Source organism: Anas platyrhynchos, chromosome 9, assembly GCF_047663525.1.
Source record: "Anas platyrhynchos isolate ZD024472 breed Pekin duck chromosome 9, IASCAAS_PekinDuck_T2T, whole genome shotgun sequence".
Classification (NCBI taxonomy): domain Eukaryota; kingdom Metazoa; phylum Chordata; class Aves; order Anseriformes; family Anatidae; genus Anas; species Anas platyrhynchos.
The window spans coordinates 9,283,694-9,310,821 of NC_092595.1; the positions used below are offsets into that span (position 1 = coordinate 9,283,694).

At 68.2% G+C, this 27,128-nt stretch overlaps 5 protein-coding genes across 8 annotated transcripts in view; 3 read left to right on the top strand and 2 right to left on the bottom strand.

The window, feature by feature from the left end:
* The window catches only part of LOC113844454 (mitochondrial ubiquitin ligase activator of nfkb 1-A), a 42,448-nt gene extending 25,878 nt beyond the window's left edge, over positions 1-16,570 (top strand). Inside the window, exons 2-5 of one of the 2 annotated variants that reach the window (XM_072042471.1) lie at positions 14,455-14,613; positions 14,723-14,810; positions 14,909-15,029; positions 15,173-16,570. In XM_072042471.1, coding sequence (XP_071898572.1) covers positions 14,503-14,613; positions 14,723-14,810; positions 14,909-15,029; positions 15,173-15,878 — 1,026 coding nt within the window. In that variant the 5' untranslated portion in view covers positions 14,455-14,502 and the 3' untranslated portion in view covers positions 15,879-16,570. Of the gene's footprint in view, positions 1-14,376; positions 14,614-14,722; positions 14,811-14,908; positions 15,030-15,172 lie in introns of those variants that run through there. The other variant, XM_027464218.3, reaches the window with a different exon arrangement.
* On the bottom strand, positions 120-6,358 carry PSMD2 (proteasome 26S subunit ubiquitin receptor, non-ATPase 2). The gene is made up of 21 exons (XM_027464184.3): positions 6,169-6,358; positions 5,797-5,853; positions 5,408-5,572; positions 5,168-5,289; positions 4,784-5,008; positions 4,549-4,707; positions 4,154-4,298; positions 3,919-3,979; positions 3,524-3,670; positions 3,250-3,356; positions 2,793-2,920; positions 2,632-2,719; positions 2,186-2,348; positions 1,989-2,090; positions 1,767-1,912; positions 1,501-1,584; positions 1,178-1,346; positions 987-1,081; positions 728-854; positions 517-635; positions 120-434 (listed from the first exon to the last, which is right to left on the bottom strand). The coding sequence occupies exons 1-21, from the start codon at positions 6,301-6,303 to the stop codon at positions 252-254; spliced, it is 2,727 nt and encodes a 908-aa protein (XP_027319985.1). The 5' UTR covers positions 6,304-6,358; the 3' UTR covers positions 120-251.
* On the top strand, positions 7,028-14,454 carry ECE2 (endothelin converting enzyme 2). 3 transcript variants are annotated; one of them, XM_072042467.1, is made up of 20 exons: positions 7,028-7,260; positions 8,317-8,403; positions 8,699-8,843; positions 9,011-9,226; positions 9,334-9,458; positions 9,565-9,711; positions 9,794-9,859; positions 9,973-10,161; positions 10,382-10,524; positions 10,613-10,727; positions 10,984-11,094; positions 11,321-11,419; positions 11,509-11,586; positions 11,730-11,833; positions 11,925-12,035; positions 12,161-12,228; positions 12,850-13,040; positions 13,132-13,227; positions 13,359-13,526; positions 14,326-14,454. In XM_072042467.1, the coding sequence occupies exons 1-20, from the start codon at positions 7,219-7,221 to the stop codon at positions 14,416-14,418; spliced, it is 2,394 nt and encodes a 797-aa protein (XP_071898568.1). In that variant the 5' UTR covers positions 7,028-7,218; the 3' UTR covers positions 14,419-14,454. The 3 variants fall into 3 exon arrangements, 2 of the variants coding, with proteins under 2 accessions (XP_071898568.1, XP_038039354.1); XR_005267730.2 differs by lacking the exons at positions 13,359-13,526; positions 14,326-14,454 and adding an exon at positions 12,408-12,466; XM_038183426.2 differs by lacking the exon at positions 14,326-14,454 and having other exon boundaries at positions 7,185-7,260; positions 13,359-13,967.
* Positions 16,571-19,869: 3,299 nt separating the features above from the next.
* Positions 19,870-23,048, top strand: CAMK2N2 (calcium/calmodulin dependent protein kinase II inhibitor 2). The gene is made up of 2 exons (XM_027464230.3): positions 19,870-20,186; positions 21,710-23,048. The coding sequence occupies exons 1-2, from the start codon at positions 20,018-20,020 to the stop codon at positions 21,778-21,780; spliced, it is 240 nt and encodes a 79-aa protein (XP_027320031.1). The 5' UTR covers positions 19,870-20,017; the 3' UTR covers positions 21,781-23,048.
* Positions 22,959-27,111, bottom strand: EEF1AKMT4 (EEF1A lysine methyltransferase 4). Its single transcript, XM_027464225.3, has 3 exons — positions 26,901-27,111; positions 25,382-25,665; positions 22,959-23,871 (listed from the first exon to the last, which is right to left on the bottom strand). Exons 1-3 carry the CDS (start codon positions 27,070-27,072, stop codon positions 23,569-23,571), a joined length of 759 nt encoding a protein of 252 aa, XP_027320026.2. The 5' UTR covers positions 27,073-27,111; the 3' UTR covers positions 22,959-23,568.
* Between the last annotated feature and the right edge of the window lie 17 nt (positions 27,112-27,128).

Below are 27,128 nucleotides of genomic sequence, written 5' to 3' on the forward strand. Positions count from 1 at the left end.
ACTTCCCCCCTCCAGCCCCAGGGAGAAGGAGCGGGGTGGCAGGGTGCAGCACCCAACCCCACAGGGCGTTGCGCAAAGCCCCCGCTGGGCACAGAGCAGGAGGATGACACAGCAGCACGAGTGTCCGCAGAGTTTATTTCCTCAACTCTCGGTTACAAAAAAAAAAAAAAACAAAAACAAAACACACAAGTTTTACCCCTACCCACCCACACCGCCTATTTCCCACCCCCCAGCCCCCCCCCAGCCCCAGCTCAAACGTCGTAGTTGGGGTTCTTGCGCAGGATGACGAAGCCCTCGAGGATGGGGGTGACGGGCACGTGCTCCTCCGTGGCCAGCTCTGCCCGCTCGCCGTGCGCCAGCAGCACCGGGGTGGTGTGGGTCTGGAAGCCGGTGATGGTTTTGGGCTTGCCCGCTTGGCCCACCACATCCACAGCCTGCCGGGGAGAAGCGAGATGAGAAGGGGGCACAAATGGGGCCCCCCCAGCACCCCCACCCCAGCTCTGGCTGCCCCCTCACCTGTCCCACCCGAACCGAGACGGGCAGGGGCCGCAGCTCCTCGTCGAAGGTGACCAGCATGCGGGGCTGCATGGCAGCGACGAGCCCGTAGAGGACGTAGTGGGATTTGCCCAGGATAACTGGAAGGGGGCAGAGGGGAGGGGGCAGCGGGGTCAGCACCCAGCAGCACCCACCCCGCAGGGCAGAGGGGTGCGGAGCCCGCAGCACTCACTGTTGCGCACGTCCAGGAAGGACACGAGGACGGTCAGCAGCCCGGCCACAGCCACCTGGCTCATCAGCTGCCGGTCACTGTGGTAGGGGCACAGCGTCAGCGTCCCCTTACCCAGGTGGGTCAGGCCCTGGGGGGGCAAAGAAAACACTTAAGTATGCAGTAGGACAAGTCCTAGGATCCCTGAAAGCAGCACCACGAGGACTCCACCGCCTCCGGTACCCCGCATGGGTAACCCCAACCTGCCCCGTGGGGCCATCACCTGGGCTAGCCGCACCATGAAGAGGTTGTTGGGGTCCTTGGCGTGGTACTGGGCGAGCTGCCGCAGCATGGCAGCCAGCCGGGCGTTGTTGGTACCTAGAAAAGAGGGGTCACAGGCAGAAATTAGGGTTTAGGGCTTTAGTGTCCCCCCCCCCAGACCCGCAGGTGCCCCAGGGTGCCTCCCAGGCTTACCGCTGCCCACCATGCCCATGGCAAAGATGGAGTTGTAGGAGACCTCGGGGTCAGCGTCGTGGGAGAACTTGCTGAGGGTGTCGAGGATGTTGAGCCGGGGGTTGGACACCGAGATGAGCGCCAGGGCCAGGGGCACGGCCCGGCGCAGGGTGGGCTCCCCGTACCGCAGCTGCGTGGGAGGGAAGGGGGGGGTGCTGAGTCCCGGGTCCTGGCACCTTGGGGTGGCCCCCACCCAGCTTACCAAGCCTACAGAGACGTGTTCTGTTTTCCCAAGACCCCTCCCACTGTGCCCAGCCCCATGTTGTCCCCCCGCTGCCACTCACCAGGTGCCCGAAGGTGCGCAGGGCCATCTCGGCGCCGATTTCCTCGCCCATGGCGATGAGCGCGATGCCCAACACCGCTACGCCCTGTGGGGACACGAGTGCTGAGTGCAGGGAGCACCCAACCCCAAAGCCAGGTTCCTACAGCCCCCCCAAAGCCCAGCTGGACACGGGGAGCAGGGCAGCCAGCGGGGAGCTGCCTTCCCTCAGCTCCAATCCCACAAAGAGCCCGGGAACCCCTCGGAGGCAGCCCCCGCGCCTCCCCCCACCTGGTGCGCCCCCATGTCGGCCGAGCTCTCTTTCTTCTCCTTCTCTTTCTTGTCCTTCTTGTCCTTGTCCTCCTCCTTCTCCTTGGAGTCAAAGTGCTCGCTGCAGATGTGCAGGAGCTGCTGCACCTTCAGGACGTTCCCCGAGCCTGGGGGGGGAGAGCAGCAGGGCCAGGATCAGCGGGTGGAGGGCTCAAACCTCGTTCCCCTGGGAGCCCCACTCACCTGCGTAGGCACAGATGTCCACCAGGGTGTTGGCGAAGCTGCGGAAGGGCTCGGACACCACCTCCAGCGCCGCCAGGATGGCCTCGATCGCTTCTCCTTTCCCTGTGGGGCAGTGTGGGGTGAGAGCCCTGTGGCTGAGGGGTGCTCGAGCTCCCAGACCCCAGCCCCGGGGGCGGCCGGCGCTGCCCCTCCCTTACCCAGGTGGTTCAGGCCCAGGCCCAGCGGCAGCCAGCGGGCGTAGGTGTCCTTCAGCTCCGTCTCCGATTTCTCCATGATGGTCTGGAGGATGGTGGAGGTGACGTCCCCATTGCAGGAGCCCACGGATATCATCCCGCAGGCCAGGGCGGTCACGCCAGCCACCTGGAGGAGAGGAGGAGAGGCTGCGCGCTCAGGGAGGGCACAGAACGCTTCTGGGTCCCTCCAGAAATTCGGAATCTCGGAGACCTGGCGGCTTCCCAGCCTCCCACATCCCACGAGTGGCTCAGAAGGGGAAAACACGGTCACGATTTGGCACAGCACAGTGCCAGGAAGGAACACACAGAGCCCAAAGGGGCTGCGGGACAGCCCTGGCACCCCCAGGAGCTGTCGGGGACCGGGCAGGGCTGCGGGACCCCACGCACCCACCCCCGGCTTCGCTCCCTACCTCCATGCTGGACTTGGAGTCTCCCATCACAGGCAGCAGCAAGGTGAGGACGTCCTCGCGGTTGGAGCCCGCGTAGGCCAGCCCCAGGCTGCGGAGAGCCCGGAGAAGAGTTAGTGGGGGGAGCACAGGACAGCCGGGGGGGCTGGGGGCATTTCCCTTACCCGAAAATGGCCCCGATGCGCATGGTGTTGCTGTTGTGGAGGACGTAGTCGGACAGGAGGGCCAGGGCCGGGTCGCACTCGTTCCTGACCCCTGAGTTGACGATGCCACAGGCCAGGAGGGCTCCCGACTGCAAGGCAGAGGCGCCGTCACACAGCAGCCACCAACGCACGGAGCTCACTGCCAGGCAGTGACCAACGTCACCCCACGGGTCTCACCCTCCCCCCAGGATGGTACCAAGCGAGCAACGCCACGCTGGAGCCAGCTCAGCAGCCCTGAACCCACAGCTCTGCGAGAAAAGGACCCCAAAAATGCTCCAGGGAGTTCCTAGAGCTCCGCAACCTGGCTGTGAGCTGCTCCAAGGCCTGGGATGCATCCAGCCCCTCCAGAGGAAGCCGCGCACACACACAGCCCACCCCACAGGGCCAAAAAACTCGGGCTGGGGTCAGCAGCACTCACCTTGATGTAATCCTCTGAGGAATACAGGTACTTGTCGATCTGTGTGAGCCCCCCGTCCACGTCCCACAGCAGTATGGTGCCCAGCGAGGCTGCGGCACTCAGCATCCCTGGGGGCCAGGGGAGAAAAGCCCACGTCAGCCCCCGGTGATGCGCCCTGCCTGGGCAGGAGGCGGCCCTGGGGGAGCTGTGCTCAACGGCCCCGCTTCAGCAGGTCCCCAAAAGGGCCAGGGTCACCACCCCGGGGCTCTCAGGGCAGCTCCAGCCCCTGTCTCACCGTGGTCCTTGTTCTTGTACAACCATTTATTGCCGTCGTCTGTCAGCAGCTTGTCTTGTCCGAAGGCAGCGTTCACGAAGCCGTTCACAAAGGAGGAGGCCAAATTCATCCGGGCTGAGTCCACCTGGGAGCCGCTGCCCCCGAACCCTGCGGAGTGACGTCAGGATGAGGCAGGCAGCAAGCAGGGCACCCAGCCACACTGTCCCACACCACACGGGCAAAGATCTGTCCCCTCCCATGGGGAAAGAAGTGCCCAAGCCCACAGCGGGCAGCAGAGCCTGCTCCATGCAGGGCCGGGGGTCCCCAGAGGTCCCCAGCGGGCTGCCTGCCCGCCCCAGGACCCCCAGCAACTTCCCAAAGCCAGGGCCAAGCGAGGCCGCGACACGAGCCCTTACGGTTATTTTCCAGGTGGGTTTTGTAAATATCATCCGGCACCTTGGGCTCCATGATATCCAGCTGCAGAGACAAGGGAGAGGTGGTTATCTCCTCACCCACATGCCACAGGAGGCTGCTGGGCAAGGGCAGCCGCTCCAGGTGCTGCCTGGCCTCGTGGGGACAGAGATTTCAGGGCAGCCAGAGAGGATCCCAGCTTGGGGCAGCCCCTGGGCTGTTTCCCAGCCAGCCGCTCACCTCTCTGGCCAAGGCCAGGAAGTTGCTGTTGAGCTGCACGTTGGACATGATCTCCGTCAGGTCCTCGTACTCCTCCACGTCCTCGTTCAGCTCCAGGAAGACCCCGTGGCGGCCCAGCATGAAGGCCATCTGCTTCTGGACAACCCTGCACGGAGGGGAGAGGCTTTGCAGGCGCCCAGACCCCGGCACAAACACACGCTGAGCAAATCACCCTCCTCTGGGGGCACACGAGAGCACCCAGAGATGATTTGCTCCTGCCCACGTTGACTTTAGGGACAAAAGCCCACAGATACGTCCAGCAGAGGCAGAATCCAACCCAGATCTGTATAATAGGGGCTGCACCCCCACCACTCCATGCTAAAGTCCCAGAAAGCAGGGAGGGAATCTCCGCTTACACGTCCTTGCAGGAGGTGAAGATGTCCTCCACCAGCTCCACGTCGTTGAGCATCAGGGCCAGGCGCAGGGCTTCGGGGTAGCGGCTGAACTTGCGGAAGATGCCCAAGGCGCAGCGCAGGAGGGCAGAGTTCTCAGGCTCTGGGACGTAGCTCACACAGCTTGGAGGAGGAGATGAACACCAGGGTGAGCACCCATCAGGTCCCACGCCCACCGGGACCCACGCCGTCCCCTCACCTGGTGAGGTAGAGGCACACTTTGGAGTAGGCGTTGTCGTCGATGTACTTCTCCAGCATGTCCATCTGCTCGATCTCCATCAGCAGGTCGCAGGCCTCGTGCTCGGCGTTGTGAGCCATGTTGTAGGGCACGATCTCCTTCACCAGGGTGAGGAGCGTGTCCCGCTGCGCCTTGTCCGCCTCGTCGATCTCCTGCCACTCCTTGGCCACCTCCCCCGCTAGGTGCCTGCGGGGAGAAAGAGAGGTCAGCACCACGAACCAGCTCAGCCCAGACACTATTTATAGGGGCTTCATGTTCCTGCAGGGGCTGGAGGTGAGGAAATCCTAGAGAAATCTCCCCCCCAGCCCTCTGTCCTTCCCAGGTCCTGCTCCCAACCAGCCCTACCTGACGTATTCGTGCCCCCACGACGCCAGCTCCTCCTGGGAGCCCACCAGGCGGTACTTCAGGCACTCGCGCTCACCGCTCATGGTCATGGCCAGCACAGAAATGATGTCTGCTGCGAAGCGCTGCGGGGAGACGGAGACAGTGCCGAAATCTTCACACCCCCTGGACGCGAGGGTGGCCCGGGAGCACGCCGGGGGCAAAGGCAGTGCCCCGGCGGGTGGCGGGGGGGGCGCGGCTCACCTTGTTCTCGCCCGGCGCCATGCCCTCGTAGATCTCCTTCAGCTTGCCGTAGTGCGGCCGCAGGAACTTGAGGGGCTTGGGGACGGACGTCATGGAGGTGGTGGAGGAGCGGATCTGCCGCCGCAGCTCCTCCAGGGCAGGGCGGTACAGGGACGTGTCCTTCTCCTGGGGGGGGGAGCAGCCGTCAGGGGGGTGGTTTGGGGCCAGTTTTGGGGTCAGATCCCGCTGTTTTGGGGTCAGACCCTGCCGTTTTGGGGTCGGATCCCGCTGTTTTGGGGTCGGTTTTGGGGTCAGATCCCGCTGTTTTGGGGTCGGTTTTGGGGTCAGATCCCGCTGTTTTGGGGTCAGATTTGGGGTCAGACCCCTCTGTTTTGGGGCCGGGCACTCACCCCAAGGCGCTCCACCAGCATCTCCAGCTCATCCTGCAGCTGCTTGTCCTCCTCCGACTGCGGGGGGGGGGGGGGGGGGGGCAGAGGGGTGAGGGCTGCGTGTACGGTGTGGGGGGGCACCCCGTGACGTCACCCCCATGACGTCACCCCCGTGACGTCACGCGGGGAGCCCCCAAATGACGTCACACCCCCCTCACCCACCGCAGGGAGCCCCCAGGTGAGTCCCCATCACCCCCCTCGGTGCCGCCATCACCCCCTTGGTGACGTCACCACCTCCTGATGACGTCACCCCCTCCCGGTGACGTCACTCCCCCCGAATTGACGTCACGCCCCCCTCATCCGGTGCGGCCGTGACTCAGCGCGGCCCCTCACCAGCTCCTGCTCCTTCTCGGGCCCCGCCGGCTGCTCGCGTTTCTCCCTGCCCCACGGCGGGGCCGGTTTCTCGTCGCCTCCCGAGCCGGGCCCTCCCTGCACCCGGCTCTGCCCCCCGCCGCCTCCCGCGTCCATGGCCCCGCCGCTCCGCCGCCGCCTCCGCCGCGCACCGGCCACAACTGCGCCTGCGCAGCGCCCGCAGCCAATCAGCGCGCGCCGCCGCCCTGACGTCACCGCCGCGCGACGGAGGGGGCGGAGGGAGGTGGGCGTGGCCAGGGGCGGGGAGTGGGCGGGGCTAAGGGGAGGGGCGGGGCTTAGCGCCGAGGCCACGCCCCCCGCGGGCACCGGCACCGGCACCGGCACCGGGGGGGGGGGGGGGGAACCGGGAGCGGGGGGGGTGAACGGGGCCGGGGGGGGAACGGGGAGGTCAGGGCCGTGCAGGGCGGCCGGGAGCCCAGCGGGGCGCTGCTGGCGGCCACCCGCAGCCGTTTGTGGCTCCCGGTACCGGGAACCGGGGCGTGCGGTGCCCGCCTGGCAGCCCGCGGACGGGGCCCGGGTCCGGGGCCGGTGTCAGTCCCGGTGCCGGTGCCAACCCCGGTGTCAGTGCCAGGTCCCGGTGTCAGTGTCAGGTCCCGGTGCCCGCTCCCGGTGCCGGTACCGGCTCCCGGTGCCGCGGCTCCGCCCGTGCGCACGGCGGGCGCGGCCCCCCCGCGGTCACCTTGGCGCCGGGGCCGGGCGGGGAGGAGCGGAGCGGAGCGCTCAGAGCGGGGCTGAGCCCCCGGGACCCCCGTTTCCATCCCCTCCGGTACCACCGGCACCGACCACCCCCAACCTCCCGGTGCCTACGGGCGGCGCCCCGCCGGTACCCGCAACCCCCGTACACCGGGGGGGCTCCATCCATCCACCCACCCATCCATCCATCCACCCATCCATCCCGGTACCCGGTCCCATTCCCGGTCCCGGTGCCGTTCCCGGTGCCGGTGCCGGTGCCCCCATGGCGGAGGCAGGCGGCGCTGCGGGGGCCCGGAGCTAGGCGGGAGGCGGCCCGGGATGGCCAGGATGAACGTGGCCCTGCAGGAGCTCGGCCACGCCGTGAGTGGGGGGCGACAAAACCGGGGGGGGGGGGGGCGACAAAACAAAACCGGGAGGGAGCCGGTGCGGGGCAGCCCCGGGAGATGGGGGGGCTGCGGGGGGATACGGGGGGATGCGGGGGCTGCGCAGCCCCTCCCCGTGGTGGCGGGGATGGGGGGGGACAAGGGGGGGACGAGGGGACCCCCCACAAAGCTTGGGGTCGGGCAGGGGGTCCTGGGTGCCCCCCCCCGCCCCGTTCCACCGGGGCACGGAGCCCACCGGGGGGTGGGGGCGCCCCCAAAGCCAGCCCCGGGGTGGGGGGGCTGGGGGGGGTGACCCCAAATTGAGGTGCTGGGGGGGGGCAGTGGTGACAAGGGGATGGGTTGGGGTCCCTGGGGGGCTGCCCCCCCCCCCAGATAACCCACGGGGCGTTAACTCTGAAGCCTACTGACGGCACCGCGGTGCCCTCCCACCGCACCCCCGGCTCAGCCCCGCGCCCCCCCCCCAAAAATGGGTCCTGGGCAGCCCCCCCAGGCCTGATGCAGGGGGTCCCGGCCCCCCCCGGCTTCTTTCTGCCCTCCCCTCCCCATAAAGCCCCCCCCCCAAAAAACACCACCCACCCTGCCCCGGTTTCTTCCCTTTGCCCCAAGCACAGCGGGGGCTGGGTTGGGGTCCCGGGGGGGTGCCCCCAGCTGTGTCCCCCCCCTGCACATCTGCATGGAAAGTTCCAGGCTCTTTGGGGTGGGGGGGGGCTGAGGAAGGGGGAGGGGCAGAGCAGAGCCAGCGGTTGCCTGGTGACGAGGACCACGTCTGATGCCGCGGCTGCCATGGCGACGGGGAGGGATGCTCCAAGCCCCCCCCCCAAAATGTCCCCCCCGTGTCCCCCCCCCCAGCACCCAGCCTCACCCTCCCAGGGGCTCCGGGGGGGGGACAGCCTCTGAGGAAGACCCCAGCCTCCCTATGAGCCCCCCGAGCGGGCACCAGCCCCGCTGTGAGAGCTGGGGAGGGTGAGGGGGGGGCTCAGCCGCCCCCCCCCCCAATTTGCGCCCCCCCCCAGCCCGCTGTGTGCCCCGGCAGATGCCCGACTACAAGCGTGCCACGCTGCAGGAGGACGAGGCGCCGGAGCCCACAGGGGATGGCAGCGCCTCCCCCGACAGCGTGGAGGTGAGCCCGGACCCCCCCCAAAAATCCCCAAATCCCCTCCTGGACCCCCCCCCAATGCTTCCTACAGCCCCAACCTGCCCGCAGCCTTTGGGGGGGGGGGGGCAGGGACACAGCCAAAATGCTGCAGGGAGCGCACTGGGGCCAATTCCTTCCCTGCAGCTTCATGGGGTGGCACCGCGACCCCCCCCAGGGGATGCCCCAGCTGTGGGGTGACCCCTTCCAGGGGGTCCCGGTGCTGTCCCCGTGCTTTGCGGGGGGGGCACAGATGCGATGCCAGCCCCTGCCTCCTACCCAGGTGGGATTTCGGAAGGGGCCGGGGCCGCTGCTGAGCCGCTTGGCGTCACGCAGCCAGCTGGAGCTGGCGCTCGGTGCCATCGCCGTCACCCTGGCCCTGCTGCTGGGCGCCGCCGTGGTCGCGCTGGCCGTGCAGTACAGCAGAGGTAGGGGCAGCGTGTTGTGACCCCCCCGTGGCCCCGAGGACAGCGGGATCGGGGGCACGGCCGCGTCCCCGGGGCGCTGCGCCCACCCCGGGGGGCGGTCGGGGCTCGGCACCGCGGTGCGCCCCCGGTTTCCCCCCGGCGCACGGCTCTGCCGTCCCCCCCCCCAGACCCCTCCCGCAGCACCTGCCTGACCGACGCCTGCGTGCGCGTGGCCAGCAAGATCCTGGAGGCTCTGGACCCGGCCACCGACCCGTGCCAGGACTTTTACCAGTACTCCTGCGGGGGCTGGATCAGGAGGAACCCCCTGCCCACCGGGCGCTCCAAGTGGAGCACCTTCAACAGCATCTGGGACCAGAACCAGGCCATCATGAAGCACCTCCTAGGTGGGGGGCAGCGGTGGGGACACCACCGAGGTGGGGACACCCTTGGGTGCGGAATTTCCCCCCCGCACGCGCCCAGGGCTGAGCCGCGGTCCTCCCCCCTCGTGCAGAAAACGCCAGCTTCAACTCGAGCAGCGAGGCGGAGAGGAAGACGCAGCGCTACTACCTGTCCTGCCTCAAGGAGCAGCGCATCGAGGAGCTGGGCGCACAGCCCCTGGTGGAGCTCATCGACAAGGTGGGAGGCACAGGGACCACCGGGGGGGGTCAAAATGTTCCTATCCCATGCCGTCACCCCCCCAGCTGGGTGACGGATGCCCCCCCGGGGGCTGCTCCGCGGGCAGATCGGCGGCTGGAACGTCAGCGGCTCGTGGAACCAGAGCGGCTTCATGGAGGTGCTGAAGGTGGTGTCGGGCACCTACCGGGCGACCCCCTTCTTCACCGTGTACGTGGGGGCGGACTCCAAGAGCTCCAACAGCAACGTCATCCAGGTGGGCACGAGGGGCTGCGGGCACCGGGGGGGGCACCGGGGGGCAGCGGGCTGCCCGTATCACCCCTCTGCGCCCTCCCCAGGTGGACCAGTCGGGGCTTTTCCTCCCCTCCCGGGACTACTACCTGAACAGGACGGCCAACGAGCGGGTGAGAGGGGCGAGAGCCCCCCCGGGAGCTGGTGCCGTGGGGGGGCCAGGCCTGGACCCATGGGTGGGGGCGTCCCACGGATGGGACTGAGCCGGCTGCTGGGGTCCCGCCAGGTGCTGGCCGCCTACCTGGACTACATGGTGGAGCTGGGCACGCTGCTGGGGGGGGCCAAGGAGCCCACCCGGCTGCAGATGCAGCAGGTGCTGGACTTCGAGACCCTGCTGGCCAACATCACCGTGCCCCAAGCCGAGCGGCGGGACGACGAGAAGATCTACCACAAGATGAGCATCGCCGAGCTGCAGGTGGGCAAGGCTGGGGAAAAAAAACAAACAAAAAAAAAACTTTGGGGACCTCTCCGGGTCCCCTCCTGGTCCTGCAGCCCCGGGGGTGGTGGGGAGTCACGGGGAAGGAGCTTTTGGGGCAGGGCAGGGATTTGGGGTGCTGAGGGAGGTGGGGATAGCGGGGAAGGGGGGTGCGGAGCTGTGCCAAGTGCTGGGGGGGCCACATCCCCGTGTCCCCCAGGTGCTCGCCCCCGCCATCGACTGGCTGGATTACCTCTCCTACTCCCTGGCCCCGCTGGAGCTGGCTGAGACGGAGCCCGTGGTGGTGTACGGGGACGCCTACCTCCAGCAGGTCTCCGAGCTCATCAACAGCACCGACAAGAGGTGAGACCCCCAGGGCTGAACCCTCGGAGGGGGGGCACCAGGCACCGCCCCCCCTCCCAGCCCCGTGCCGACCCCTCTGCCCCCGCAGCGTCCTGAACAACTACCTGATCTGGAACCTGGTGCAGAAAACGGCCTCCAGCCTGGACCAGCGCTTCGAGACGGCCCAGGAGAGGCTGCTGGAGACGCTCTACGGCACCAGGAAGGTAACAGGGGGGGGCTCCGGGACCACCCCCCCCAACCCACAGCAGCGCGGGGGCAGCCAGAGCGCCTCTGCCCTTGGGGTGCCCTTGGGGTGCTGAGCCCCGGAGGCTGCAGGAGGATTTGGGGACTGGTTTTTGGGATGGGGGGGGGGCGCTGCTGGGGGATTCCCCACAGCCTGGGGGGCAGGGAGGGAGCAGGGGAGGGGGCTGGGGCTGCCCCGGGGGTCTCAGGGGCTCCGGTCTCCCCCCCCCCCCGCAGTCCTGCACGCCCCGCTGGCAGACCTGCATCTCCAACACGGACGACACGCTGGGCTTCGCCCTGGGCTCCCTCTTCGTCAAAGCCACCTTCGACCGGGACAGCAAGGCCATCGTGAGGACAATTCCCCCCCCATCACCCCCCCATCACCCCCCCATCACCCTCAATTCCCCCCCCCGAGCCTGGTGACGGTGAAATGGGACCCCCGGGGTCGGGGTTAGGGGGTCTCCCTGTGGTCACCTCCTGCCCAAGCCACCCCTATATGATGGGCAGCAGGGGGTGGCGTGGGGGGGGGCACGGCAGGGGGCGGACAGGGTGCGTGTCCCCCCCCCGTCCCCAGGCTGAGGAGATGATCAGCGAGATCCGGACGGCTTTTGAGGGGTCCCTGGACCAACTGGACTGGATGGATGAGACAACGCGGCAGGCGGCAAAAGAGAAGGTGCCCCCAGGGGGGGGTGGGGGGGTGGAGAGACCCCCCCCCAGGTATTTTCTGGCCCCATCTCACCCCCAGGACCTCTCCCCACGCAGGCGGATGCCATCTACGACATGATCGGCTTCCCGGACTTCATCCTGGACAACAAGGAGCTGGATGATGTCTACGATGGGGTAGGGGGCTCCAAGCCCTGCAGGACCCCTGTGGGACAACTGGGGGGGGGGGGGAGGGGGACAGGGCACCAAACGGAGCCACCTGGGCACCCAGCAGCACCCTGTGAGGCCGGACACATCCTCAGCCAGCCTCTTCCCCCCAGTACGAGGTGTCCGAGGACTCCTTCTTCCAGAACATGCTCAACTTCTACAACTTCTCCGCCAAGGTGATGGCCGACCAGCTGCGCAAGCCCCCCAACCGGGACCAGTAAGGGACTGGGGGAGGGGGCTCTGGGAGGCACTGGGGGGACACGGGGAGAGGAGGGGAGAGGTGACCCGTCCCCGTCCCTGCCCCGCAGGTGGAGCATGACCCCGCAGACCGTCAACGCCTACTACCTGCCCACCAAAAACGGCATCGTCTTCCCCGCTGGCATCCTGCAGGCTCCGTTCTATGCCCGCAGCCACCCCAAGTGAGCCGGGAACGGGGCCGGGAGGGGATGCAGGGGGGCGATCCCGATCTGGGGCACCCAGGACGGGGAGGGGGCGATGCCATGACCCCGCTGTGCTCACCCGTCTGTGCCCCACGGCCCCGCAGAGCCCTGAATTTCGGTGGCATCGGCGTGGTGATGGGGCACGAGCTGACCCACGCCTTCGACGACCAAGGTGAGAGCCCGCGGGCACCCCTCATCGCCTTCCCTTTCCCCCCCCCCCGAGCTCCCCCAGTGCCGGGGGGGGGGGGGGAGTTGCTTCGCCATCCATCGCATCGTGCGTGCTCGTGGCCGCGGCCACCCTCCCCCCCCCCTCGGCTGGCTGGCTTCCCCTTCTATGTCCTGTCTCCCCAGGTGGCACCCGCCGATTCCTCCCCCCGGCTTCTCTGTGCAGCTTTCGCTCCATCCGCTTGGTGAGGACACGGTGGCCGCAGCTCGGGCCCCCCCTGCGGCCTGCCTCCTCCTCCTCCTCCTCCTCCTCCTCTTCATCTTCCTCCTTTTTGGGGCCCGCTCACATCCCCGCTCTGCTTTGCGCCTCTCACTGGAGCCAGCGGGGGTTGAGCTGGGGGGGAAAACGGGGGAATTTGGGGTCATGGGGACACTGGGGGGGGGGGACAAAAACACGGGACAGAGACCACCTGGAGCAGGAGCTGGGGAGGGGACACCTTCTCCCCACGGTGCTCCAGTTCCCCTAAAGTCCCCCGGGTGCCCTCACGGTGCCCGGTTTGGGGACCCCGCGGGGTGGGCTCCGCGGGGAAGGGGGGGTCAGCACCCCCCCCATGGCTCGGTCCCGCAGGCCGTGAGTACGACAAGGAGGGCAACCTGCGGCCCTGGTGGCAGAACTCCTCGCTGGAGGCCTTCAAGAACCGCACGGCCTGCATGACGGAGCAGTACGGCCGCTACACCGTGCACCGCGAGAAGGTCAACGGCCGCCAGACGCTGGGCGAGAACATCGCCGACAACGGCGGGCTGAAGGCGGCCTACAACGTGGGTCGGGGTTTTCGGGGACCTCGTCTTTTTGGGGGTGTGTGCCCCCCCAACCCCCACCCCGGGGGGCTTCACGGTGTCTCCCCCGCAGGCGTACAAGTCGTGGCTGCAGAAGAACGGGGATGAGAAGCGGCTGCCGGCCCTGGGGCTCACCAACCACCAGCTTTTCTTCGTGGGTTTCGCCCAGGTACCGGTGCCGAGCCTTCCCCTCCCAACCCCGGGGTGCCACCCTGCTGTCCCCACCCCACCTAACGGGGCCAGACCCCCAATACTGGGGGTGCGTACGGGCTCCCCGCATCCCCCCCACACCCGTTCCAGGTGTGGTGCTCGGTGCGGACGCCCGAGAGCTCCCACGAGGGGCTGGTGACCGACCCGCACAGCCCCGACAAGTACCGGGTGATCGGCACCCTCAGCAACTCCCGGGATTTCGTGGAACATTTCGGCTGCCCCCTGGGCTCCCCCATGAACCCCGGCCGGCACTGCGAGGTGTGGTAGCCACCGGGATGGCCCCGCGGGGACAAGGGGGGGCACTGGGCCCGGCTGTACCCTCTGTACCCCCGCACCCTCACCGGGTGCCCACCGGGAGCCCCCCGCCATGCTCACACCACTCCCCGTGCCCCCCCCTTGGCTCCCTCCGGTGCCCGGGGATGGGATGTGGGGGGGGTGGCGGGGAGGCCGCGGTGCCCCCACGCCAGCCCCGCTCATGCCACGACCCCATGGGGAGGGGCACCGGAGCCGAGCCCCCCCCCAGCTGCCGGTGTGAGCCTGGGGGGGTGCCCGGTGCCGGTGTCTGCCCCTCGCCCCCCCCCATACACCCCCAATTCCTCCTCCCGCAGCCCGGTGCCCGCTTGCTGGGGCTGGGGGGCGGCGGGGGGAGCCCGGTGCCCGCCGCTGGCTTCACGGGACGATTAAAGCAGCTTCCACCCAGCCGCCTCCGCCTGCTTCGTGGCGGCACCGGGGGGGGGGGGGACAGAGGGACCGGGAGGGGGTGAACGGGGGCTACGGGCACCGGGGGGGGGGGGTTAACGGGGGCTACGGGCACCGGGGTGTGAAGTTTGGGGCACGGGGACCGGGGCACGGGTGTGAACATCGGGATATGGAGACACGGACACCGGGAGGGGGGTGTGGGGGGGTCACGGCCCGACCTAGGGCCTCCAGGTCTACCCGGGGCCCCCCCCGGTAACCGGTACCGGGCCGCAAAGCCCGCTGGGAGTTGTAGTCCTGCGGGCCTCCCCGCGGCGCGAGGCACGCTGGGAGTTGTAGTTCCTCACCTCGCCTCCCCCAGCGCCGCGCTACGGGCTGCGCACTACATTTCCCAGCAGGCCCCGCGGCGGCGCCGCCACCACCACCACCAGCAGCAGCAGCGGACAGGGCCTAGGCGCTGCCGGCCGGCCCCGGGGGTGCTGTGGGGGCGGTGGGGGGGCACCGGGCGCTAGGCCCGACCCCAGCCCCGCCGCGCCCCATGGAGCCGGTGACCCCCGTGGAGCTGCTGTGCCTGGGCTCCAGCCTGGCGCTGTCGGGGCTGTGCTACTACCTGTACCGGAGGAAGGCCGCTGTGGCAGCGCGCGTACAGGTACCCGCGGCCTGTGTGTGTGTGCCCCCCCCCCTCACCCCTCACCCAGCCCTATTGGGGCCCACCGGGGGCAGCCCGGTGACCCCCACCCCCCTCCCTGCCCCTCCAGGAGGCCCCCAAGCTGCCGGTGGGTGAGGAGTTACCGGCGCTGGTGTCTGCGGCCCCGGGGAGCTGCCTGCCCTATGTGGCTCTGGAAGGTAAGGGGGTGTGGGGGGGGGGAGACTGGGGGGGGGTCAGGGCACGCAGGGGGTGCCCCCCCCCCGTGTGGCCTCAACCCCCACCCCCTCGTCCCCAGGCGTCGTGCTGCCCGCCAAGGCGGCGCTGAGCAGCCAGTACCACGGCGGGATGCAGGGCGTCATCCAGAAGCTGCTGCTCAAGGAGCACCGGCTGGTGTGGAACAGCCTGGCACGGAGCTGGTGAGCGGTGGGGAAGGGCTTCAAGGGGGGCGGGGGGGGGTCCTCACCCTCTGGGGCCACCCCAAGACCCCTGGGTGCAACCCCAGAACCTCAGGGCTCCTTCACGCCCGCCCCCATCTCACCCCCGTGCTCTCTTCTTGCAGGACGGAGAGCGAGCGGGTGCTGTCGGAGCAGGTCTACACCGTCCCCTTCCTGCTGGCCTCGCCCGACGCGGAGGTGGCGACGCAGGTGAGCGTGGAGAGCCCGCTGCGAGCCGTCCGCCTGCCCCTGGAGACGGTGTACGAGCGCTTCCAGCAGCCGGCCCACGGTTTCCGCGACCTGCTGGGCCACTACCTGAGCGGGGAGAAGCCCAAAGGCATCCTGGAGACCGAGGAGATGCTGCGGGTGGGGGCGGCGCTGACGGGCATCGGGGAGCTGGCCCTGCACCCCGACGGCTCGCTGCACCTCCAGCCGCCGGCCCGCGAGGGCGAGTATTTCTTGTGCCTGGGGGACTGGCAGGCGGTGCTGGCCGAGCTGGAGGCGGCCAGCGGCTTCTGGAAGGGGGCGGCGGCGCTGTGCGCGGCGCTGGGGCTGGCCGTGCTCCTCCACGCCGCGTGCCGGGCCCTCCGCCACGCTCGCCTGAAGCGGGAGCCCGAGGAGGACAAGGAGCCCGAGGGCGAGGAGGAGCCCGAGGCCGAAGGGGGGCTGGAGGACTCGTGCGTGGTCTGCCTCAGCCGGCCCCGCGAGTGCGTCCTGCTGGGCTGCGGCCACATCTGCTGCTGCTTCCGCTGCTTCCAGGCCTTGCCCACCCGCCTCTGCCCCATCTGCCGGGGGCCCATCGACCGCGTGGTGCCCCTCTACCAGGCCTGAGGGCGCTTTTTGGGGTGGGGGTGGGATGGGCAGGGAGGGGTAGTGCCAACCCAGCCCAGCCCTGAGCCTGGGGGAACCTCGGGGGTCCAGCAGCACGCAGCTGCGTGGTTCCTGCTGGGGAAGGGTCCCCGTGTGCCCCTCTCTGTTCTAGGGGATCCCACAGCCCCCCCATCCTGTCTGTCTGCCAAAGGAACCCCCTTAATGTGAGCGCGTGGGGGCAGCCTGCTCCTGGTGCCTGCTGTGAGGAGTCCCCTGCACCCTCCGGGCCTGTTTCTGAGCCCTGACCCCCCCCCTCCAGAAGGCATGTGGCTTTTTTCCCCCCCTTGTGTTGCTTTTTCAGTGCATAGCTTTGTCTGCGGGGCAACAACGGGGCCGGGGGGAGATCCTACAGCCAGCAGGGCACAGCTGGGGGGGGCAGGAGCCGGGCAGAACCCCCCCAGAGCCAGCACCGTGCCAAACCTGGGTGCCAGCACCCCCTACCTCGTGCCTGCACCCCATAAGCAAGCTGCTTGGGGACAGGCCCCCCCTTCACCAGCTGCTCTGGCACCCAGGAGGGGACACAGGGGCACCCTGCCCGTGCCTCCAGCACCCACCCAACCCCACAAACCCCCCCCCCCCGGTACCCAGCTGTAGGAACACCTCGCAGTTGCCCACTGACTGATAACAGCCAGGCCGATCCCTGATAACGCCCAGCTCAGCCTCCTGTCTTCCTTCGCGCCGCTAACACCCCCTGCACCCCCCCGGGCCCTGCTGGGCGGAGGGCAGGGCCCCCCCAGCACCCTTGGGTGCGGGATGGATGGGTGCCATCACCAAGGCAACGGCTCTCCCCGTCTCCATGCCAACCGCTGCCCTGCACCTCCCCATCCTGCCCGCAGTTGCCCAGGCAACCCGTGGGCTCTCCGGGCTCCAGCAGCTTTGGGATGCCCAGAATTTGGGGTGGGGGCAGCACCGGCAGCCAGACACCAGCTTTAGGGGGTGCTGCGCCCCCTCCCCACAGCACCAGCCCCCTCGTTTTGGGGCTGGGCGCAGAGCGGTGGTGCCCCCAAAGCCCTCTGTGGGCATTTTTGGGGTGGGACCAGGGGTCACCCACCCCCCCCAGCAGCAGGGCTGCTGCAGAGTGAGCAGTGGGGAGCGGGACCCCCCCCCCCACGCAGCCTGGGCATCCCCCCGCAGCAGGAGGGATTTGGGGAAGGAGATAAATACCAGATGGCAGCGGGCCGGGCTGCCAGGAAGGCGCTCCCCGCGTGCCAAGAGCTGCTGGCACCAGGCGCCCCTGCACCCACAGACGGCTGCCGCAGTGCCCCCACCCCCCGGGGGGGCTGTGACACGTCCCCCCCACCTCCCCGGGGACACTGGGGCAGGACAGCGGTGCTGAGCCACCTCCCCGTGATATATAGGGCCCGTGGGGACCCAGCTGGCACCCCCACACCAACCACAGCCCTACGGGCACCCACCTGTGCCCACCGCCCACTCTGTGCCCCCCCCAGGGCTGCCAGCAGGCCCCCCCCCTGCATCCCTGTCTGTTGTCATGGTGATGGGACGTGGTGGCAGACGGCGATGGAGCCTCGGCACCCTGCAGGGCTGCTCGCCACCGCGGGCTCCCCCCGGCTCGGGGCCACGCGGGGATGAAGGGTTTTTGGGGTGAAGCCCAGCCCCAGGCCCCCCCCCCGCATCACCAAGACCTCGGCCCCAGGTGGCTCATGGGGGGGGATGGGGTTGGTGCTGTCCCTTTTCCACCCACCCCAGTGGGGGATTTGGGGTGGGAGCCCACCGGGGGGGGCCCTTTTTCCTCATCTCACTGCCCCGAGCCCTTCACCACCCCCCAGGCTCCCCAGCACCACAAGTGCCCCCACCACCACATCCGCTCCCCCAAATTTGGGGACAAACAGCCCGCCAACCCCTACCCCTCGGCTACCAGAGAGCTGGAGGCACCTCCTGATGTCCCAAGCCCCCCAGGTGACCTCCGGCAGCCCCCCCCCCCCGGTGGGGACACCCCCGGGTGCCGGTGGCAGCAGGGAGCTGGCACTCGGCGTGCGCGGCCCCGGGGCTGCGGCAGGCGCCAGCAGCGGTGCCATTTCACGTTTCTTGGCAGGGCCGGGAGCGGAGCAGATGGAGGCACCGCCACACAGCCTCCAGGCACGCCTCCGTGCCACCGCCGGCTCCCCGCACCCCAAAAATCCCCACCCCGGGGTCACCAAGGGCCGTGGGGGAAGCCGTCGCCTCCTGGTTTTGGGGAGCAGCCTCCTGGGCCGTCCCCAGGGCACCAACCCTGCCAACGCAGCCCCTTCCCCCGCTGGGCACCTCTCTTGGTGCAGGCTGCTCGTCCTGAGACGTGCCCCAAGAAGCCGTTTTGGGGCCATTTTGGGGCTGTTCCTGCCCCTTTTGGCATCCCCACACGGGATGGCAGCACCCCTGGCACGCTGCGCCCCAACACACGCCGGTCTTTGCATGGGCAGCCCGTGGCCACTCCAGCAGTGCCATCCCCATCACATTTGGGAGCCTGGCCCTAAAACAGCCCCAGGAGTGGGATTCAGCACCCCCAGCCCCATGAGATCCATGAGATGCCCCAGCCTTCACTCAGGAGCTGCAGCCCACATTTAGGGCCCAGGACAGGACAAATCTCCCTCTCCCCCAGCCCCCAGGAGCCCCATGCTCGCTCACCAAACACCCCAAACCCAAAGCCACTGCTCTGCGCACGCTTTTGGGGCCAAGCAGGGTGCTCCCAGCGGGACCAGGACCCACTCTGTGCACAGCACCAGCCCCCTCCAATCCCACACAGCCCATCCCCACCTCACCAAGCTCTCCCAACCCCACAACTCGCCGGTCCGTGCACGTGGGCCTGGTGGTGGGAAAAGCAGGGCACATCTCAGCGTGGGCCTCTCGCCTATTTTCCCAGGCACTCTTTTTTTTTGTTTTATTTTTTCCAGAATCCATCACATGAAAAAGTTCAAGCTGCTTCCCCGGCTAAAGCAGGAACAAAAGCAGCGCCCGGCTGGTGGGGAGGGGGGCACGGCTGCCCCGTTCCTCCGTCCCCGCTCTCGGAGGGGAGCCCGGCACAAAGGGAACGGCGCGGCCAAACCTTCCCAAAATAACCCTACCTGCCCCTCCAGCCGATGCTCTCCTGCTGCATCCTTCAGCCCAGATCCCAAAACACAAAATAGGGAGGTGGTGGCGGGGGGAAACGGGCCGTGGTCTCTGCGAAAACCCCGCTCTCGGCCCCTAGAGACACCCAGGGGTGCTGCTTGTAGGGCTGGGAGCTGTAGGGCCACATTTGCACCTTCCTCATCCTCCCAAATGGGGTTGAGCCCCATCCTGGGGCCGAGCAGCACTGCCCAAACCCCCCCCCCCCAGGGACCAGCAGCCCCCAGTCTGGCCTTAAATACCCCCAGGTGCCTGGGGGGGGTGCCCAGGTGGGGCTGCTCACGGCCAATTTGGTGCAATTGAGGTTTTGGGGGGGGGGGACTTTTGGGGCTGAATCATGGCTGGCTGCCCCATGGGGGTCACCTCCCTTCTATAGCCCCCCCCAAAATCCCTCAGGGGGGGGGTGCAGCCAAGCCATGGGGCAGACCCATTTGGGGTCACCACGGGGCAGGACCACCCTGGGGTGCCGCAGCCCCCTAAATCCACCTGCGCGCCCCCATCTGCAGGCAGCAACCCATAATGGGGGGGGGGGCGAGGAGACTGCAGGGGGCCGAGCACTCCAAAACGGGGATGGGGGACACCCCAAAACCGGGGGGGGCGAGCAGCAACGGGGTGTGGGGGGGTCCCAAAGGGCTGTCAGGGTGACAACCACGGGGTTTGGGGACACCACGGGGGACGGGGACCCAACGGGGAGGGAGAGGAGGGGGGGGGCGCCCCTCCGCTCCCCCGGCCGTGCTCGGAGCCGCCCCCGGCGGGGTGGGGGGGTCCCCCGCTCCCCCCTCTCCTCTCCCCCCCGGATGCATGACTTCATCCTTCCGCCCGCCTCGCCTCCAGCCCCCCCCCGTTCCCCCCCCTCAGCCTCCTCCTCCTCCTCCTCCTCCTCCTCCTCCTCCTGCCGCCGCTGTGGGTGCCCGGTGCCGCCGGTGCCGCCTCAGACTGGCTGCTCCCGGCCGGGCACGGCACGGCACGGCCCGGCCCGGCCCCGTTGAGGCCCGGCCATGTCGCAGGTGCTGCCCTACGGCGAGGACAAGGTGGGGCGCTACGGCGCCGAGCCCGAGGCGGGGGAGCTGCCCTTCAGCTGCCGCCTGCAGGACACCAACGCCTTCTTCGGGGGCAACCAGGGCAAGCGGCCCCCCAAGCTGGGACAGATCGGCCGCGCCAAAAGAGGTACCCCCCCCCACCCCAAATCCCCCCCCCCACAAATCCCCCTTTTCGGGTGTCACCCCCCCCACCCCCCCCCAAATCCCTATGGACCCCCGGCTCTGCCCCACGGCATCCCCACTTCCACCCCCCCCCCTTATCCCCCCCCCTCCAGCATCCCCAGGACCCCCCCCCCGACCCCCCGAGCTGCCCCCCCCCATCACCCGCAACCCACGGGGCTACCCCGGTCCCCCCCCCCGGAGTTGCTCCTCAGCACCCCTGGGCTTGCTGCACACCCCAGACCCCCCCAGCCCTATAGGACCCCCCCCAGCCCTACAGACCCCCCCTCAACCCTATAGACCCCCCCCAGCCCTATAGACCCCCCCCCATCCCCATAAGCACCCCCCCATCCCCTCCTGCCGCAGAGACCCCCACCGGCAGCACCGCTGCCCCCCCCCCCCGGACTCCATGAAGCTGCCGTGTGCTGTGTGCCCCCCCCCGCTTTGCTGCTTGCCGCAGAGACCCCATCAGCCTCAATCGGGACCCAAATAAACGCCCCCCCCCCCCAAAGATGTGTCACCGCCCCCCTCGCCCCCGTGCCTTGGGGAACCCCGAGCGCAGCCCCTGCCAGCCCCGCAGCCCCCCGCACCCGCTGGGGGGGCCCACGGGGACCCCCCCCAATCCCTTCTTGAGCTGCAGGGGCAAAATCTGGGGGGGGGGACACCCAGAGACACCCCAGTGCTGAGGGGCTCCCCGCCCCCCTTTGCGGTGCTGATGGATGGGACCAGCGGCCCCCCGCAGGGTATGGGGGGGGGCTGTTCCCCCCCCCCCGGAGGAGATTTGGGGGGCAAATTCCCCCCCCGTGGGCATGGGGGGGTCTGGCTGCTGCCCCACTGATGCTGGCGGTGGGGGGGGTCCGGCCAATCCACCCCCAAGGGGCTGCTGGGGGGGCTGCTGACCCTATATCCCCCCCCCAGGTGGAGATGTTGTTGTGGGGGGGTCCTGCCCTGGTGATGTTGGGGGGGGGGGGATGCTGCGTAGCCCCCCCACGGGTGGTGATAATGATGGGGGGGGGCTCTGGGGAGATGCTGTGGGGGGGTCTGTCTATCCGGCAGTGCTCTGGGGGGGTCTGTCCAGCCCCCCCCGTGCCGATGCTGCCTGCAGGAGGTGGGGGGGGCATCCAGCAGCTGCTGGTGCCGCTGGGGGCCCGGCGGTGCCCCCCCCGCTGGGTCATTACCCATTCCAGTCCTGTTGCTCGCAGCAGCTCCTGCCGCAGCGCGGAGGGGGGGTCCCTTCCTGCCCCCCCCCGCCCACGCCATCCACCCACAGCCACAGGAAAAGGGGGGGGACCCCCTGCCTTCTCCCCCCCATCATCCCATTCCCCCCCCCCCAAACCCCTTGGGGATGGCGGTAAGGATAGGGGGCGCATCCAGACCCTATGCAGGGAGAGGAGGAGGAGGAGGGGGGGGATAAGGGAGGAAGGGCCGGGTGCTGCCCCCCCCAGCATGTCCCCGCACCCACCCGCGTCCCCCCCCCGCGTGTCCCCGCAGTGGTGATCGAGGATGACCGGATAGACGAGGTGCTCAAGGGCATGACGGAGAAGTCGCCGTCGGGGGTATAAACCCGGAGAGCCGCCGCCAGGACCCCCGGGCCCGGGGGGGGGCACAGAGGAGGAAAGAGAAAGGGGGGGGGCGGTGGGAGGCCATACCCGCGGCCCCCCCCCCCCCCCTCAGCACATGGCCCCATTTGGGGGTGCAGCAGGCGGGGAGAGACGGGGGGCAAACCCCCTTCTCGGACCCCCCACCCCTTCCATACGCTCCCACCGGCTTCGGGGTCGCGCCCCCCCGGGCCATGCACTTTACCCCTCCCCCTTTCAGCGAGGGACCCCCCCCTCCAAAAAAAAAAAACAACTAAAACCCTAACACCGTGGTGGTGGTGATGGGGGGGGGGGCACGGGAGCTGAGCGGGGCCGGAGCGGGCTCGAAGCCGCCCCCGGTGCCATTTTTTGCTCCATCGTTTTTTGCATGAGCTTCGGTGGCCCCCCCGGGCGCCGCGTCTTGGTGCCGAAAGGGTCACCCCCACTCCGGCAAACAGCTTCTTTTTAAGAGAGAAAAAAAAAAGAAAAAAAACACACACACACACACACAAAAAGAGAAAACTTTCCTCATATTTGTATTTTTATATCCGAATCTTTGTTAAAAAAAAAAACCGCAAAACGAGCCGCTGACGGCGAGGTGTCGAAGTAGCGCATCGGGAGGGGGGGGGCGGGAAATAAAAGCAAATGGTTCATATTTTTTTCCATAAGAAAACCGATTTAAAAAAAAGAAAAAAAAGGAAAAAGAAAAGGGGGGGGGAAGGTGAAGAGAAAAGAGAGGAAAAACCCACGGCCCCCCCCCCGCCGGCAGCAGGACTTGGGGAACGTCGGTGGGGTCCGCACGCGCCATCCATCCATCGCCCCCCCAGCCGGGGCGCCCGCATCCGTCGCTGCCTCCCTCGGGAGGATTTTTTGGGGGGGGGCCTGGGGCTTCGGGGGGGTGGGGAGCGGGGAGGGAAGGGGCCCGTTCCTGAGTTGTCGTTTTTAATTTTGTACTTTAATTTAATTTTATTTTTTTAAGAAGCTTCTCGGGGGGGGTCTTGGTGTGCATGAGAAAACTCGTCATCTTTTACAATAACCTACGAGTGGCATTTACGGAGACAACAACGCAAAAAAAAAAAAGAAAAAAAAAAACAACAAGAAAACAAGAAAAAAAAAAGAAAAAACACAAAAAAAAGAAGAAAAAAGATCCTTGTGTCATGATGTTCTACGGATGATCCATTGTAAATTGAAATGCCATTTTTCACTGTACTGGTGAACAAAATGCGATGAATAAAATACATCCATGTACCGACGCCAGCCCGGCACCGCCTGCTCCTTCTCCCCCCCCCCCCCCTCCTTCACCACCACCACCCCCTCTGGGATTTGGGGTCGCCGGTTTTGGGGTCTGACCCTGGAGTCCTTGGGGACGGGGGCACGGTGACCCAGTTAGGGCCCTCGCCGGGAATAGCAGCCTGGCACCCGGTAAATCTTGCGCCGCCGCCCCTCCGCGGGGGTGTCCCCCTGTCCCAGCTCAAGGGGGGAGACCCAGGGGCTGCCCCCCCGGGACGGCTGCCTGGAATTAAACCCGCTTCGGTTTCATTACCGGCCGCAAAGCCCCGAGCCCTGGCTGCTCTCCAGAGGAGCAGAGCACGGGGAGATGTTGGGGAGGGGAAGGGATTTTTGCCCTGCTCCCCCCCTTCTTCCTCAGGGAACCCCCCCCCAGCTCGAGGAGCCCCCCAGGAGGACGAGGAGAAGCCCCCTTTATCCCTCCCACCCCATAAATCCATCCGAGCAAGGCACGGAGGTGGCAGGGGGGGTGCACGCCCCGGCAGGTCACAGCTCAATGGCGAGCAGATAGTCCTCGTCCTCCTCCTCATCCAGGGGGGGCGGCGGGCTGGGGGGCGGCGGGGGGTGCCAGAGCCGTTCCCCCAGGGCCAGCTGGGAGGGGGTCAGGGGCTGCCCCTTGCACATGACGTAGAGGAAGTAGTGGAAGGCGTCCCCGCAGGCGGTGTCCCCGCAGGCGGCGTGCCGCAGGGACCAGCCGAAGGCCTCCTGCGCGTAGTGGGGGGCGCGGAAATGGGGCTGGGCGAAGGTGATGGAGAGGAAGCGCCCCCCCGGGCGCAGCACCCGGCTCACCTGCGGGGAGAAAGCAGCGGGATGGGGTCAGCAGGGGGGACGCGTGGTTAGGTTCGGCCCCACAGACCCATCTCCATCCCCCCAAAATCCTCCTCGTACCCCTCGCATCCCAAACCTGATCTCGGTCCCTCCATCCCACCACCCGTGCCGTTGCCCCCCCCCCTGGGTGAACGCCCGAGCCGTTGGAGCCCTGACCCTTTTAATCACCATTTTCTCCTGGCTGGAACTAAGCCCCCGCTAATAGGATGGAAAAGAACATCAATTTTCTTGCTTGGCTTTATCCAATGTCAAAAGGCTTTTAGGGCCGGCGCTCGCGTGCTCGGCATGCAAAGGCAGCGCCCGGGGCGGGCGGCCAGCCCCCAGCGCTTCCCCGGGGCCCTGCGCCAGCACCGGGGGGGTCCGACCCCAAAAACTTGGTGCCTATATCCTATACCCATTAACCCGGCACTAACAGCCCCTGCTTGGGAAGGGAAACCTTCCCGTTTGCCTGGCCAAAGCGGGGGTCCCCCCCTTCGCCCCCTAATAACCAGGTTTGGGGACCGGCCCCGTGGTGGGTGTCCCCGTGGGGGTGTCCCCACAGGTGTGTGGGTCCTCACATCCCCCCCCAGCCCCCGTTACCGTGGGGGGCTCCCTAAGGGGATTGCGGGCAGCAGCTGGGGGGGTGCTGGCGTGGTGGGGGCTGCTTGGGGTGGTGGCACCATAAGGGAGGTTTCCAGGATGGGGCCGGGAATGGGATGGGAAGGGGGGGCTCAGTGCGGACCCCTCCTGCCTGGCATGGAAACAGCACCCTGAGTGTTGGGCGGGGGTCCTGCATCACCCCAAAAAGCGATGCGTTAGGAGGCTGTGACCCCATGCCCCCCCCATGAGAAGGATGCTGGCCCCAAGAGGACCCCCTGTGCGCATCAGTGGGGTTTGGGGCAGGGTGCCGTGCCCTGCGGGGCTGGGGGAGGGCAGGGATTGAGCAGAGGATTAAAGAGGGAAAAAAAAGAGAAAAAAAGAAATAAATAAAGCTAAATCCTCGCCGTTTGGCCAAGTGACAGGGACTGGCACGGCCGGGATGCTGAGGGCAGCCCCGCTGCCTGCAGCGTTTGGGTTCAGCTGGGCCGAGCCTGAAGCCGGGGGGCACGAGGGGACGAGGGGGGGGGCTCCCAGCACGCAGCCCCCCCGCTGCGGTGCCTGCATCCCGGTCCCCGCTGCCAATTAGCAGGGACCCGGAGGCATCGCCTGTCCCTGTCGATATCAATGGGGGTTCCCATGGCAACCCCGAGACCGGGCCTGCAGGACGGGGACCCCGCTAATGGGATCGAAGCCCGGATGGGGGGGGGGTGGCTGTAGGGTGTCACCTTCCCCGAGGCCAGCAGGGCCCCCGCAGGGGGGCCCTGCTGGCCTCGGGGAAGGTGACACCCTACAGCCACCCCATGGGGACGCATCCCACCCTCAGCACTCAACCCCACAAGGGGGGCACACAGCACCACCCCAAACATGGCGCCCGTGGCGGTGCCGCCATTACCTCCGCCAGCACCCGGTGCATGGCGGCGGCGGCGGGGGCCGAGACGCGCCAGGGGTCCTTTTCGTCCACCAGCAGCACGTCCAGGGTGGCCTTCTCCAGCACCACGTCGAAGGAGGCGTCGGGGAAGGCCAGGGAGCGCACGTCCATGACGGCCCAGCGCAGGCCGGGGCAGTGGGAGTAGCGGGCGCGCATGGCCTCGATGCAGGCCGGAGAGAAGTCGATGCTGGTGACATCCCGGTAGCCCCCCTCGTGGAGGTCGTAGCTCAGGGTGCTGGTCCCACAGCCTGAAATCAGGGAGGGGGGGGGGTTCCCAATCTTAATTGGGGGTCCCGAATGAGATGGAGGGGTTCTTGGTCACAAATAGGGGGTCCCAATAGGGATGGGGGATGCCTTGTACTGGCTGAGGGGTCCTAAAAGAGTTGGGGGCTTCCCTGTCCCAATAGGACGTCCCAAGGGGGGGGCCCCTCGGAGTCCCACCCCAATGTGGGGGGTCCCAACAGAGCTTGGGGTTGCCCTGTCCCAATGGGGAGGTCCCTGGGGGGGTCCCATCACACACACACACACACACACACACACACACACACACTGGGGGGGTGTCGTTAGCAGCAGCGGGCTGAGCCGCTAAGGGGATCGGCGATTCCACCCCTAATCCCCCCTAATCCCACACACACACCTAATCCCCCCCCTAACGCTCCCCCCAGGTGGGATTATCACCCTGGTGTCGCCCTGCCGGCTCCCTCACAGCCCCTGGGACCCCCTGGGACCCTCCAGGACCCCCTGGTACTCCCCAGGACCCCCCCAGGACTCATCCGGGACCTCCCCCAGGACCACCGGTACCCCCCCCTCAGGACCCCCTCAGGGGACTCCGGGACCCCCCCCAGGACTTCCCGGGACCCCCACCAGACCCCCTGGGACCCTCCCCAGGACCCCCCCCAGAACCCCCAGGACTCAACTGGGACCTCCCCCGGGACTCAACGGGACCCCCTCAGGGTCCCCCGGTACCCTGCAGGACCCCTGGTACCTTTCCCAGGACCCCCCCAGGAACCCCCAGGACCCTCCCCACGACCCCCAAGAATTCCCCAGGACCCCCCGGTACCCCCCCAGGACCTCTGGTACCCTCCCCAGGACCCCCCCAGGACCTCCCCGGACCTCCAGTACCCCCCCAGGACCCCCCGGTACCCTCTCAGGACCCCTGGTACCCTCCCCAGGACCCCCAGTACCCTCCCCAGGACCCCCTCAGGACTCCCAGGAACCCTCCAGGACCCCCAATACCCCCCAGGAACACCCCAGGACCCCCAAGAACCCTCCAGGATCCCCAGTACCCCCCCAGAAACCCCCCAGGACCCCCGGACCCTCCCCAGGACCCTCTCAGGACCCCCCCAGGACCTCTGGTACCCCACCCAGGACCCCCAGGACCCCCCTAGGACCCCCAGGAACCCCCCAGGACTCCCGGTACCCCCCGTACCCCCCCCCAGGACCCTCAGGAACCCCCCAGGAACCCCTCAGGACCCCCCCATACCTAGGACGAGGATCTTATCCCCGTGCTTGATCTCAGCCTCCAGCAGCTCCCGGAACCGTGCGAACCCCCCCAGCCACTCCCGGGGCTCGGCAGCCCCCTGCCGGTACCGCTGCTCCCAGTACCCCCAGTCCCGGTACCGGGGGGGGTGTGTGGGGGGGGGGCACGGCCGCATGGCGGAGGCGGCGCAAAGGAAAGGGAAGAGGAGGGGGGGGGACACCGGGAGGCTTC